This window comes from Stegodyphus dumicola, chromosome 7 (genome assembly GCF_044657685.1).
Source record: "Stegodyphus dumicola isolate Sdum_Otavi_A_Nest chromosome 7, ASM4465768v1".
Classification (NCBI taxonomy): Eukaryota; Metazoa; Arthropoda; class Arachnida; order Araneae; family Eresidae; genus Stegodyphus; species Stegodyphus dumicola.
Window position 1 is genome coordinate 138376826 of NC_140774.1, and position 16219 is coordinate 138393044.

At 31.7% G+C, this 16219-nt stretch overlaps 2 protein-coding genes across 2 annotated transcripts in view; one reads left to right on the forward strand and one right to left on the reverse strand.

The window, feature by feature from the left end:
- The window catches only part of LOC118188104 (putative G protein-coupled receptor CG31760), a 367683-nt gene that overhangs the window by 117039 nt on the left and 234425 nt on the right, over positions 1-16219 (forward strand). The gene's annotated exons all lie outside the window — the stretch shown is intronic.
- On the reverse strand, positions 131-14366 carry LOC118192681 (uncharacterized). Its single transcript, XM_035363678.1, has 3 exons — positions 14291-14366; positions 10661-11020; positions 131-397 (listed from the first exon to the last, which is right to left on the reverse strand). Exons 2-3 carry the CDS (start codon positions 11003-11005, stop codon positions 146-148), a joined length of 597 nt encoding a protein of 198 aa, XP_035219569.1. The 5' UTR covers positions 11006-11020; positions 14291-14366; the 3' UTR covers positions 131-145.

A 16219-nucleotide genomic window follows, 5' to 3' on the forward strand; every position in this document is an offset into this window, starting at 1 on the left:
CAAAAAGTTATTTTGCCCCAGGAGCCAGTTATGCTCGCTACCCCACTGTGTAACAACTGCATTAATTTGAATTTAATACGCATCACGTTTTGTGAATGAGAGTGGTATATATAATGGAAGAATCGGAGAAGTATTTATTATTTATTTATTCATCTAATTGAGGGGGATGATCTCCGCTACCATGCTGATTGCCCAACAGTACGTCTGTATCCCTAAAATACAGAAGAACTCTTTCGATGAAGTCCATATCATCTATGTTGACGAGTTCTTCTCCTTCTTCGAAATCATCTGATGATACCAAAGGCGCTTCAAACCCTTCATCATCTGGAACACGCTCATCACTGAATCTTATCATGTCGAACTCTGTTTCGTCGATGACCATTGGTACATCTTCATTCTGTCCAAGCAGGAAAAGAAAAGAAAAAACGAAAATGAGATCACAGAAATTTAATGGTATTGGGATATCTTTTTCCTAGATAAACTTCAGTAAAGCAAAGTATTTGAAATTCAGACCCAAATAACAAAACACAGAAGATAGAAAAACTCTTAAAAAGAAAACAAATAATGTTCGAAACTTGGATTTAAATCCAGACTTTCCCAAACATTTTTTTTCGTACATGTATTCTTCCTAACGAAGTTTCTTTTTAATGATGTTCCGTGTGTACTGAGAGGATTAAAGTGCAATACGATGCGTTCCAGCCAATCAGTAAATTGCTTGCTTTGACGTCATACTGCAACTGACTTCCGGGAAAATTTATGGCGGAATTTGTGAGGCAGAAAAATAAAAAGGAAGACTTGCATTTGACAGCACTATAAAAATAAATCTTACTGTTGGTGGTGACAGCAAGCGATGAGAAATTGCTGAAAGTTCAGAACAATATTCTGCTTACTGTTTGTTCATGAATAGGCGATCAGCATAAGCCTGTATCGGATTACTTTGGCTAAGCTATTGTCATAGATTCATTATTCATTTTCAGTGTTTCATGTTTGTGCGGAATGTGTCTCTAGTGAAGACACGAATAAAAACAATCGCAATAATTCGATTTAATGAGAAACTATAAAAGAAGAGCAAACACTTAATAGTCATTTTAGATAACTTTGAATAGCTTTGAAAGCAACGCCAGCAGTCTTCAAAAGGAGATTACATATTGCATTGTGTAGCACAAAATATGTTGCAAAACTACATTTTTTAAAATCGTGAGTATTTGCTAGAGCCAAATTAAAATGTTGCTATTTATTGCCAATTAACGAATAGTGATTTGAATAAATAAAAAGTGAGTAGTCATACCTGGCGATCGAATCGTATATTTTACAAATCGTACGGGCGAAAACGTTTTGCATTGCGTCGTCAGAATGGATATGATATGCAGAAAGAAACTGTAACTAAAACAGAGATATCTTGAAACAGACTGCACTTTCGAAAAACTGAAAATTTTTAGATATAGCAATCTAAATGAGCTATCAACAACAAGTTAACGAACGCTTTTTCACGATTCTTATTTAATACAGTTATTAAGAATACATTCGTATACTCTTATCATGTAAGCTGTTTATGAAATATATATCACGCAGAAGATATATATTTTTGAATATCGTTAGTATTGTTATTTTCTCGAGACGCTCTTACATTATCATACGAATGTACATTTCGACTTTATGTTGACTGCAGAAAGTTAAATTGAGCCTTTAAAATGTTTCATCAAGGGAATCAGCACAGAAGCGTTCAAAATAACTCAAGTCATAATGATAATCGATAGAACGTTGTCTGTAAACAAAAACAATGCCAAATTCAATTTTTATTTCTAAAATGATTCTGTAAATCAAAAATTCCACGGAAAAATATATTGTAAAAGAAACTTAACGTTGAATAAAGCACCTTGCTTTAAATACGTTTACTTTATAATGATTTGGCAGTTAAAATGGAAATTTTAAATGCAGGTAAAATGATACTTTCACTTTGAGGATCAGGATAAAATAAAAATATGAGGGAAGGATGTAAATCATAATTCGTCTTTTCAACATAATATTTGACTGTAGATAGCTTGTTCTTGAGAATCATTAAAAGAAAGAGAAGAGGAATGGAAGAACTTGAATAGAGATGATATATGCAAAACGCTGCCAAAAAAAAAAAAAAAAGAAAAAAAGAAAAAAAAGAAGAAAAAAAAAAAGAAAAAAAAATGAAAAAAGAAAGAAAATTGTTTTCATGTTTTATCATAAAAAGAGGTATGAGGATGGAACGTTAGTATTATTTAATTGCCAAAAAAGTAACAGCTTATGACATCAACGATGATCACAGAAATGCGATACAAGTCAGTTTGCAACGATTTATTCCAGAACTATGCGGAGCCTTAAATGGTTCCGCATAGTTCTGGAATATTCTAGAATTCACATTTTCTTATGTAAATATTAGGTGGAGAATGTAAATATTAGGATATTCACACTTTTTACTACTTTTCTATTCCTCAAAAAGGTGACATTTAAAATTTCGTGATGCTTCGAGAAAGTTGCCGAATTTTTTCAAACTGTAATTGAACTTGTCTTATTTGCTAGTTTTGAAATTAAAAAACTTATTTCTGTCAGATTTTAGTGCCAAACCAATGTATAAAATACCGTGTAGATGTTTATTACTCAATCCCGGAAATGCCATTCAACGGAACAATCTGAAATTTTAGTTAATTTCAGATTGTTCCGTCGAATGGCGTTTCAACCGAACAATTAGGTAGCAAGTAAATGCAAAATTTAGCGAAGCGTGAGTTCGGCTAAACTATAGCTGCAAGACAGTAAAATCACATAATACGTCTTTTCTATAGTTGGACGAATAGACTATTAAAACACTGAGTGACAATCGTAAGAATCGAAAAGAATTTTAAAGAAAAGAATTAGTATAATTTAAAACTGGCGAAATTTATAAGGATGTATGAATATTCTAAAAGTAACAAACTTGTAAAATTCATATTATTAGAACTATGTGCATAATTCTGGGGTGATCCGTTTGTGAGACTTTGTATACTTGTATAAAAATCTGACATAGAGTGTCTAGTAACTCTGACTAACCCAATATGATGTCAGGGAGACTAACACAACATGCATTTGTAAATAATTGCTTTTCTTATATGATCCTTAGCTTTGCTGAGAGTATGCTATGTAACTTTAAGCGAGGTGATATAGCCAGTCATCCTTCTTATTACATTATGAAGATTGGTGCATGGAACAATTTTGGTGCATGGAATTATATAAAGATAATAACACTTAAAGAGAGAGAATTTTTAATATACCTACACATACTAAGTATGTGCATCTCGCAGAGTGAATTTTGAACTTCGAATTTGTTTTCATGCTTATTTCAGGTTTTGAGCAAATTTAAAGAATTTCTGGTTCACAAACTGAACGATTTAAAAGCAACCTGTTGTCATTTCCTAAATAAAATACTGCTAAATTCCACGCGCCAGTATGATTCCTTTTAGTAAAGCATTATATATTTATCCTTCAGTTTTAATCTAAAAACACTTGGCAATTTAGAAACAATGAGCTGCCACAGCACGCCACAAAAAATTCTTTTACCCTCTGGGCCAGTTTGTTGCCCTTTAGGAATGCGGGCGATATTTAATTTAACCTCCAAAATTTATCTGTTTGTTAATGATATTAAGCAATTTACATCTGTAAACTCAAGGCTTATTTGAACTTTTAATCTGATACTTTTAAATGAAAATGCATTTATTTTATGACATATCTAAATAATAAATTTTATGAACATTTGAAGCTTTTCTGTTTTTCAATTTCTAAACGATTTTTCTTATGCAACAGGGTACATACGTAACTAATACAGAATACTTTTCATATGGCATTTTTTCATTTTTAAAGTCAAATCCTTTGTCGAGGTGTTATATTGCAACCAAGACTTTAGATGCAATTGTCTTTCTTGCTGGTTAGACCCGTGCTCATAATTCCTAAAGAAAATATTCAGTATTCCTTACATTTAGTCCATTCAGTTTAATCTATAACTTAGAATATTATCACTAAGCACCTTTCGTGATCTTTTTTTAAGTTTCCTGAGAAAGATTTGCAATGTTTCATTGTACGAGTGAACAGAAAAAGGGAATTTTACTACAGAAGAAATACAGATATATATATATATATATAAGAAATATATGAATATATTGTTGCGTTTTTTTCTGACACCAGTTTTTGCGTTATTATCTTCCTTCACGTTCGTACGAGGTTCATAGATTTGGAGTGAATAACGACAACACTTGATGAAGCATAGAAACACACTTTATTTAGCTAATATTAATCAAGACAGCTCCAAAATCACGTTTTACAGTGGTGGAAGAACTACTATAAACACGCTTACACAATCAGCGACACAGCCTTCACACTATCAGGCTATAATGGCCTAGACAGCTTCGCTGCAAAGCACCAGAGTACAGCTCCCGACTCTGCTTGGTCGTTCTCGGAACTCCACGTACTCTTGAGACTCTCCACGCTACAACTCGCGATGCACTCGACGACACGCAGAGCACAGCTCATGACTCTTCGGTTCAGTCGTTCCGAGAGCTCAACACACTCTCTCAATGATGCACTAACCGCGATACACGAAGAGACTCTTTCGATGCACTCCACAACCAACTCGGCGTTAGACTTCGAGACATTCGCTCAATAAAGGACTATCAGCTCGTTAGACGAGGCCCGCTCTCACAACGATGCAATAACCGCGATACACTAAGAGACTCTTTGATGCACTCGACGACCCATTCGGTACTCGCTGGCCGACTGTCAAATCGATCGTCTCCACACGGACTAACTAGATGAGAGACACTAATACTGACTTCGGACCAGGAGGGTTTATATAGCTTTCGGCTTGTGTTCGAGAATTTTCTGGACTAAACCGGTAAGAAATCGTTCCAGAAGGTTTTCCATCCGTCCATGGCATATCGCCAAGTTTGTCGCCAAATGGGCGATTTCTCGCCAAATGTGGCAACCATGCCTTCTTTTGCCATTTATGGCAACCCTAAAACTGCTTTGCGAGGAAGTTATCTCACCGCGCCTGTATATTTCGTAACAATGTATATGATTGTCATAGAACGACCATTCAATCCCATATCACCAAATTATTCAAGAAAAGCAAATTAAAATAAAACAACTGATATTTTAGCTAATATCGCTGATAGCACTATATATTGAATAGTATACCAGATAGTGTAAGTATAGTTGAGATAAGTAAGTATAGTTGGGAAGGTCTTAAGAAAAAAATTTGTCTGACCTACATTATTATATTCCGTATTTAATTGTTAATAATAAAATACTTTTCCCTCGCTGAAAAATAAAATGTTTTAAAATATTTGTCTTTATACCAAGTATTTTTGGAACATAATTAAAAGACATTATCTCATTAAAGAATTCTAAAGTGAGCTACGGTATCCCTTACAGCTTTTTGTAAAATTTCTATTGCGCCTAATGTCTAGAATCGTTGAACTGGAACGATTAATATAAATTTATGTGATCACGGAACGTATACATTTGGTTTACTATTAAAATCATTAAGTACGTTTTGAACTTACGATGCTGGACCGAACGAAATTACTCTAACTGAACATATTAAAACCATCATAGATTTTTTTTTTTTTTTTTTCTCAATAATAGCTATTTAGAAGTTTGACCGTCAAACTCGCTAGTACATAAAATCTCTTGAGTAGGGATATAAGACCACTATAATACATATAAATTATGAAGGCAAAACTCAGAATTTAAATTTTAACAACTCAAAACTATAAATCATACATAAGAAAACTTTACTTTGGTATAAAACAATTTAATATATTAAACATACTTTTCTGAATACGGAATTTTACCCATCAAAATGATTTTTTTTTGTCTGTACATGAACTGCGATAAATACAAGAAATACGCAATCCTATTTACTGTAATTAAAACAACAATGCATGTAATCGTCTTCTCTGTTTATTGCTACACTTAATCTTTCAAATGGCAGATTAAGTGGTTTACGTCTAGACGTGAAGCAAATGTACTGTAAACCATTAACAGCGTTCATAAAATGATCACTTGAACATTCCTTAAAGGAATAAATTCAATCAACTACAAAATATCAGATAGAGACCACGAAAACAGCATTTATCAACTCCCGATAAAATGGATGTGTCCACTCCCGAAAATCTTAAGAAGTAATCATTTTAATTATAAACATCACAAAGAATTGTGTCTTCTGAATTTGTGAACATTTCGTTCTAACAAAATACAAAGTAAAGTATTAATGTGACAGTCTAGCTGATCGATGGCAAGTCTTTTCCTAGTGAAATTATACAATGGTGTGAATTGTTGGGTTAAATTGAAATGTTTGGAATTGTTGGATAATTGAAGTTCGTGGAAAATGTAAATGAAATTTTAACTTCAATAATAGATCCACATTCTTTCGTTTATGTTCGCATTTTCATCATGTGGTAATACAGAGCAATAGCGAAAAATCGGAAGTAAAGTTTTTCTGCAGATTAAGTTACTAATCATAAACTGTTTTACGAATACCTTCTGTTTAATTATTATTTTATTTTAGAAACTTTGTACTTCCACATAAACAAAAAAGCTATTACAAATGTTTATTAAATATGTGTAATTAAATGTGATTTTTTTTATTCGGCAGTATTAGTCAGGTTTAACAATTAAAATTAACAAACGATTCATGTAGCTTTAGTCAATAGCATTTAGTATATAGAGTCATTCTTTTTAGTAGCATAAACTAACGAGATTTAAAAGATAGTATGAGGAATTATCCCCAAGTCTTTAGTACAACAGAAAAGTCAGAAGAAGGTTATAAAGAACCCTTTATTCAATCAAATATAGTTGCACAGATTACCCTACTTGAGCTTCCATAAAGCCAACACTTCTGGCTTAACTCAAACAGATAACATTGAATTTAAAATGTGTTCAATTTATCCGAAGAGCTCCCAGAATAATTTAACGAGCCAGAAGGCTCTGACTCGTAGAAGGCGGCTGAAACAAGCCATTAATATGGCTAGCCACTAATATGGCGCTGAGTGCTTCTAGTCATTAATATGGCTAGAAGCACTCAGCGCCATAGAATTAAATCGCTAGTAATTCAAAATAACAACGTGGTCTTCAAGCAGGTATAACACGCTCTAAAAAGACCTTCCGAAATCTTCGCTTCGATAGCACTTCTTTATACCTCAATTTGAATACACGTACTTTACCTTATTAACATTATGGTAGGAAAACGGGTGAAAACGAGACTAAAAGGAAAGTTGCTTTAAATAAAATTTAACTGTTATTCAAACTAAATAAAGCACCATCAGTATATAATGAAACTAAAATTAAATATTGTTAACATAACTTTTTATATATGAGGAAGAATATAATACCCCGGTATTAAATTATAAGGTATTTCTCCCACTTCCCTAGCGTGCCTTCGTGGTGTAACAGTAGCACCCTGAGCCGGTATTCCAGAGATCCGCTGTTCGATTCCTGGCGAAGCGGTTGCTAATTTTTCATCTCTCTGGCTTACAAAATATCCTAATGACTCTACAAGTGGCGCCCGAAATAAAAAAAAAATGGGTTGTGGATGATGATTCTCCTCACCCAGGATTTGGCTACTAGGTCCCCTAAAACCCTAGTCGCCCTTTAAAAAGGGGAGTATATAAGGTATTTCTCCTACTTCCCTAGCGTGCTTTAGTGGTGTAACGGTAGCACGCTGGGCCGGTATTCCAGAGGTCCGTGGTTCGATTCCCGGCGAAGGCGGTTGCTAATTTTTCATCTCTCTGGCTTCCAAAATATCCTAATGACTCTACAAAATTACCAAAATCATCAACTGACGACTCACTTAATTCAAACGCTTCTTAGAGATTCCATAAGCAACGAAGTGCCTGTAATGATGCAGTAGAAGTATACATGAGTACATTTTCACACCAACTCTTGTTTTATATGCCCTGTGCTATATATTATGCATAATTGTATTAAGCGGGCTGTGCTATACGCAGAGTGTATCAGTGAGCATTTCCAAATTAGCAAACCGTACACAAGCATGCCAAATATTGAAACGATTTACTGAAAATTCCTGATTCATTCGAAGTTGACTTTTCCCTCTTGCAGGGGTTCACTCCTTACTAATTTTTTTCGTTTTCCTGATGTATAGCATGAATATCCTTTAAATTTATGCATAACAGCAGAGATTATTATCTGAATATAATAGAGATGTAGCCTATTAAATAATAATAATTACCATCAGCCTTAAAGTTGAGCTGTGTTCCCAGAAATAAGTGCAAAATTATCTTAATCTATTGGGTATCTTAAATTTACGTTCAATCATGATAAACTCCTTAAGTTCGAAAACTCATAACTTAAATCAGCTGATTTTATCATTACGTAGTATCGACGATTTATAATCGTTAATAATAAATTGCAGAATCTTATATTAGAACAGACGAAGAGAACAAAAATTCTGGCTGGCGTGGACGCACTCATCTCATCAACATTTACCTTTACAGAGTCTTTTGTGTTGCCCTACTTTTTTTATATTACAGACACTATTTATATTTGGGATTTAAATTGATGAAACTATCCGGATATCTTCACCTGAAAAACTGTTATTACTTGGAGCTGTAAAAACTGTAAAAATGTTTAAAGCTTTTGGTTGATTTTCTTGCTCTTCTGGCATGTTCATTTACAAAGTTTATGCAAATTACTAATGGACGAAAATATTAATTAAGTATTTGAAAACAATGAAAAATATCAAAATGTGTAATGCAACTCTGAAGTTGGTAACTATTTGTAAAGCAATTTAAAATGGAAGCCCTAGTTTAATTTTGGAAAACAAGTAAGATGTTATTTTTATACAGTTAAAATCTGATTTTGAGATTCCCACAATAGAATCAATAGGATATTTTAAGCCTGATTATTGTAATCTAAATTTAGTATCTGCATTCAGCGAAACTTTTTAATGTAGCTTTTAGATGTTATAAGACAAATGAGCTTTAAGGCATGAGTTGCCTACTATAGTTATTATTTATTGTCACTTTAGTTCTTATTTCCAGCCGTAGCAATGATATCAGCATCTTGGTTAATATGATTTAGAATGTCGAAGCAAAAAAATGGCAAAGAAAAAAGAAGAGTGAATAGAGAAAATGCGTACGGCGCGAAAGCACTCATCTGATCAATGTGTATGTTTATAAGTAATGCTTTCGAAAATCGAAATAATAAAAATCAAGCTCTCTGCTAATCAATGTCTATAAGTAATGGTTTCGAAAATGAAAGTAATCAAAAACAATCTGAAAGAGATCAATGAGCACTCAAACAATTTCAGTTTTTAAACCTTACATATTTTTTGTTCGATTGTTGTAGAAACTCGGAAGCTTACTACTATGTAAAGAATTGTTTTCACCGTCATCTAAAATTTAAAATGATTCCTTAGCTTGCCTCCAATTAATAGTTTTCTGAAAAAACTTGATTAATCTTACTTTTCCTTTCCCCAAAACATTCTCTCTCTTTGCGCTTCATAAATTTTAAAAAAAACTTACAAGTAATATAATTAAATTAAATAAGTTAGTAAGCTCCTATTAACTTGCTTAAGGGGAAAAGAAGAATGTCTGTTCGTAATGTAATTTTAGTTTATTTTTCTATTAAGCTGTTTCTGGAGAAATATTAGAGTTTGCGGAATGGCGCGTGTAGAAACTAGATTTCTAAATTAAACAGAAAGTTATTAATTAATTATTTAACATTGATTCTGTTGAATTAACTTGATTAATATGATTTCATTTACTACTCTTGTTAATTAGCTCAAGAGTTGATCCAAATATTAAGTGTTTGAATACATACTAAAGTATAAAAACGTTGCCCTAGATTTCTAGCGTAAAGTTATTAATGGATTATTTAACATTAATTCTTTGAACTAACTTTGATACGACTTCATACACTACTCTTATTACATTAGTTCCAGAATTGATTAAAAATTAAGTGTTTTGGTGGATACTGAAGCTGGATCCTGCAGGTTGAAATGCAAATAAGTGCTTTGATCTCTGAATAGATCCACTAGGTGATTTGCTGACTGATTGAATGGGTTCCTCTTGGATATGACAGTTAAAATCATGTTATCGAAGATTAACTATTAATCTTCACGAAGAAGTTTCGAATTTTTTCATATGCACACATACATGATTAAATGACCTTTATTTTGGTGAATGAATATGTTATAAGAATGCTTAAACCCTAGAGATAAGAATAAATAAAAATATTTCTTTGAAAGAGTTAAAACACGATTTAACGCTGCCAACCAACGTTTTTAACCGATTACTGTTTTAAACTCAAATAAAAGACTATCTTTAATGACACTTTGGGCATATTATTTAACATTAACAGAAATAATAATTTTACATAGTCAGATTTTATTATCAGTACCAGGTAAAGATGGTTAAATTTGGCTGTTAACATCCTGTGTTCGCATGTAAAAAAACTTCTCATAGATATTTCTTCATGAAGATGTAGCACATTGGCAGTTGATTTTCATGAACATGGTAGTAAACCAACAAGTCAACTATTTACGCAGAAAATCACCTTAATGGATCTATCCAAAAACAGTTTTAGTTTAATCAAAATATTCAAGATATTGAGATAATTTTAACAAAATAATATTAAATATCACCTCTAAATCGTCTATAACATCTGGTTGTGAAGTTAGCTGAGCGCCAATTCTATCGTCTTCATGATTATTGTTTATTATTGCATTATCTTCAAACTCTATTGCATCCATTGCATCCCAATATTCACTGGTTTGCATTTCAATATCATCTTGTTCAGCAATATTTTCTTCGACATTCTGAACAGCATTCGAGAGGCAACTATCAGACTGAGTTTTTCCAACAACTCCTTCCGATGTGTTGTTTAATAGAGAGTCAACTACAATGACTAGTCTATCTAGGACATCCTTGACTACAACTACAGCACTGTTTTCTGATAAAGAAGAGAGACTTTGTGGCGTTTTTGACATATCAGTAATTTTGATCTAAAAATAAAATAACGATGACAATATATTACCTATGGACTAGAAATAACAGCTGTGCACATTTCTAGTAATTTTTTAAAGGTACATGAAAGCAAAACACTCTTGTTGTAAAAATTAAGGAAACCTGAAACATATATTGATGATGATTGCTAAGAATGTTATATGTGTTTCAAAAAAAATCTGACACAGGTTTCTATTCATCAAAGGGCAAAAGAAGAGACTTGCCTGATTTTTTGAAATCTGAAAATCTGTTTATGTCTTCAAATGTTTGTCAGTGGAAAATTTATATAACACTAAATTGCCAGTAACTGAATTGAACAGGAAGAAAATATGACTTCCAATATTGGCACCTTGAGGATAATTTCAGCTTTAGTTTCACAGCTGCAAATGATTTAAAATTTTATCTTCGTTTAAAGAACATTTCTTTCATCGAACTGTGTAGTAGTTGTACGAATAAACATTTTAATGTACATTTTCGTTATATTTTAGGAACATATTCGCACTGGTGTAGGTTTTAATTGAAAACTTAAAATTTTAGTAAGTTAGTTCTGCGCAATATTTTCATCGATAAGAATTTTGATAGGCATTAAAAATAGGCGTTATATTAAAGAGTAATGCATTTGTCATTTATAAGAATGTAGAATTCTCATTTCCGATTTGGCGTTAAAACTATATTAATTTACAAATGTTTACATATATTAACTCATTTCTGATTTCGATCAAACAGTTTTTGAGTTTGAGTTTGAGTTGCGAGTTTTTGAACATAATAGTGAAGTTTCATCTTTGTATGAGCATTGTGTTACAAATACCAGAGTCTAATTTTATATATGAGTTTTATATCTAAATTCATACTTGAGTAAAGTTTAATTTAATAAATATATAAGAGCAATACACAAGTTTTGTAAATGTATTTATATCAGTGAGGTTATCATATTAGCGAATACATCAGCGAGGTTTTACATATACAGTTTCTGTGTATTTTTATAGCAACATAATTTTGTGTATGATTTTGATTTGTATTCGTATGCGAGTATAGTTTCATGTAGTATCAGGCATAACGTCACTTTTGTATTCGTATAATATGAACTTAATTTCACATATGTATTTGCATAATATGAGCATAACATGTATTCATGTAATATGCGTTTTATATGTGTACTTATATTGATGAGCTAGTAGATTAGTGATCAGAATTGTAAAATAAACTGTAGTAATTCGCTCCAACTTAGCTCGCATACGGAAAAAGATGCATTGCTATTAAAACTTTTAATTCAGATTTGTATGTAGCACTGACTCGCAATGAAAAGCGAATGTACCGTGATGTTTATAATAACAATAAGAATAATATAGAATCTCAATATGTTAATGATAAATCTTGTTCTGTATTATTAACAGTAATACAAAATAATAATTAATATAATCTTTAATATTAAATTTTAAGTGCTATCTTCTGATCGTTCTTTTAATTCAGACTGCGCCCAAAAAGAAACTTACACAAAACTTTTAGAAAAAAAGGAACAATTAAAGACAATAATATAATTGATAATAATCTAATGTTTTCTCCATGTCTTATTACCAAAAAGTAAAACATATCTATTGCGAGAAGTAAGATTATCAATAATCGAAACATGATGGTTGAAAATTAGAACCTGATTCTCTTTGTCGTAAAAATGGTATTGAAAAGTCACGAGAAATGTTGGACGGTGCAGAATCATAACTGGATTCACTTGGATCTAAATGATAAATTAAACTTTCGAAACTTCAAACAGTTTTCAAACGACAGTGAAGCTATGCAGAAGCGACCATGTGCACAAAGACTGATATTGTAGGCTAGATGCTTGCGTCGTCGCATCGCGTGCTCATGAGAACTTGTTTACATATACGGCTAGTACATTTGAATATGGAAAGCTACGAGGGCTGCCTGCCTAAGGTGAGGGATTCGTTTCATGAAGGACTGTCAGGAGGATACAGGCTCGTGTTCCTGTTGCCCACAGGAAAAACCACGAAAATCAACAAAAACCTGGGTTCGAACCCAAACAGGTCGAACAGGCATTTTTACAGCTTTTTAACACTCAGCCGCTGGTGAGGCCTGTTTACATGCGCCAAAAAAACTAGTTCCTGAATTTCTAATTTACGTATTTAATCATAAAATATCCTTATGGGAAACTAAATCCATGACTTCTCTTGGACAATTTACAATTGAGAATAATGGGTTTGTTTTTAATAATTGATACTGACATCTGAATATTATCATCAAAGCGTTTCTTTTTTTGATATTGAAGCAACCTATCACATTTAATTAATTATTGCCTTCCAAATTATCATTAAATAAATTTCGTTAAAAGTCGCCAAGTTCTTACATCTAACTCACAATTAATCGATAATTTGAAGCTTTTATCATCCTTAGGAAAATCAAAGTATCAGAGTATCTACTTAGGAAATTTAATACTAGCGGACTTAGGGCTATTATCAATGTTTTCTACGTCAGCTGTTCCGAAAAACGTGAAATTTTAATGTTTTATTTATGTTATTTTGGTGAACATCTAGCAATCGCTAATATTAATGTCAAAATAAATGTCTTTTTGGTACTCTTCTGTAATCGGGACCGGATTCAAAAATATATGAATGTATGTATGTATGTACACATATGTGTGTGTACACGTACATATACACATAGTACGCATACATAGTACTCATATATGCACAGTACTTGCATATATACACGAACACATGAACACATACGTCCATCCTTGCATACATACATATCTGAATCTGGTTCCGATAACAAAAGAGTACCGCTTTTTAATAGATAGGTTCGATTTCAAGTACAAGTAATTTTTTTTAAGTTTCTAATAAGTAAATCCTTAGGATGTTCCACATAGTGAAATGTTTCCGTAATGCTGTTAGAGAAGTTTTAGAAATATTAAAAAATTATAATATATTATTGATGTAATCATAGCTACAACCTAATTCTAACTATTGTTTCTGCTTTTGGTGTAATGATCAGTTATTTATTATTATATAAATTCAACTATTTAAAATATAGCATATTAAACAAAATTTCAAAATATTCTCAGTTTTGGTTGCTATATGTTATTTTCACATTTAAGTAATTGAAAATAATGATACTGAATTGAAAATATTAATATTTAGGGTTATTAAATATTGAAAATATTAAACTGTATATTGAAAATTGAATATTAAAACTTCCCTTTTAATTTTTATAAACAGTAAATAAATTAATTTAATTCAAAATATGTATGTACTTACTTGAAATTACGAGGCCATATAAATTGAATTTGAACACGAATTTGAATATGATAACTTTTTTTTGGCTAGTGTTTTTATGGATTTGAATAATGTTGCCACATTTAAGATGATAGGATGCACGTGAAAGATGCTACACGGTATGGTTATTATTTGTTTCCATAAACGGTTCTCTCTCTCTTGTATTTTTATTATTAAAAGCTTCAAAAGCTATGTATTGAAGTTCTTTCATCATCAAAATAAACTCACAGCATTCTTGCAAAATGAAGTTAGGAAAATACGATTTATATTTACATACAGAAAGATCATGAAGTTTTATGTATTATCAAAATGTTATATAGCGTAAAATTATCAAACTAAATTTATAAATGTAATTCTGTGTCGAGAAACTTGATTATTTACGTAAAAAAGGAAAATAAATTTAAGTGCTATCGAAAAAAAAATTAGTTACTCCTTTTTGGTATACATACATGGTGCATCTTTCCTTCACGGAGTCGCCTTTTGGATGTCCGGCAGTTTAATTAACGTTTAATAAAACTTTAGTTAATATTTTTAATAATTACAAGTATTAAAAAATAATAATTAATAAATTTTTACTAAAATTACAATATAAACTTCATCGTGTATAGCCCTCCAGCGGCCGAGCGGTAAAATCGCTGAACACTGGTAGTTCGGTACAAGGTTCGAATCCCGCGAACGGGGTGGTTGCATGGGCGTTTTCGTGGTTTTCCTCATGTGTAACGTGTATACGAGCCAGTTTCCCTTAGAAAGTCCTCCACGAAAGGCATCCCTCCCCTTAGGCAGATAGCCCTAGTGTGCTTTGCCGTATTATCAATACACACACAATCATCGTGTATATACCATTTTAATTTATTAAGAGTTTTTTTAAATATTCAGTTTATTATGTTATTTGTTTGTATTATTTACATGAAAGATAAAATTAAACCCTTGCACTAAATTGAACAGTATTTAAAGGCCCAGAAATAGCAGTTTACTGACCGTAAGAGATGAAGGTATTCTGGTTATGTAGATATGAGAAAATTCTGTGCTACGTTTTCCTTTCTTTTCTTCCTTTTCTTTTTTTTCTTTTCTATTACATTATATTTTTATGAACTCAGATTTTATCCATTGAATTCCTTCCAGTTCAGGTAAAAAAGATTGTAAAATGTCTGCATCCGGAAGAGAATTATTATCCTGTACTTCTTTTTCATTCAACAATTGTTGAACTCTTTTTTTTTCATAAATTTTGTTTTATAAGATCCTGGCAAATCGGATTAGCTGTTTTTTAAGATTTTGAATTTTATATAACTTTTAAGTATCAATTGTGTAGGGACGACGTACATAAAAAATGCATCAAAATATCAAAGTTCTTAGAGCTTTCGCTTTTTCAAACAGATAGAAAATTTTCTGCATTTTCAAACTTCACAGTTACTTCCTTCTTTTGATGCAAACCTAGACGTATAGTAATCTCCTGTTATCTTTTTCAAAGTTTTTCTGGAGCCTAAGAAATTACGTGATCATATAACTATTACAAACCATTTTCTTACATCTCTTTCGCCGATATTTTTCTAGTAGTTCTGCATATTAGCTTTTCAAAATTTGCAGTCGAGTCAGTATCCACTCGTAAGAATGCAACTGAATTGATTACTAGACGGTATAAACTGTATGCATAACCGATCAACTAATTGCATAGTTAAGTATTGAATAAGTAAGTCTTTTCTTTATTAAATAGGTGTAAGACGCTTTATGAAACGTTCATTGCCTTTGACATTAACAGCTCTTTTTTAAATATGCTATTCTATAGTCTTTCCTTTAAGGTAAATAATTCTTAAACTAGTACTTCTATCAGAACCAATTAGCGTTTTAAATATTAATTTAAAATATGCACATCAATATCAGATTCTAATTCCTTTAAAATTTTATATTTAAAAA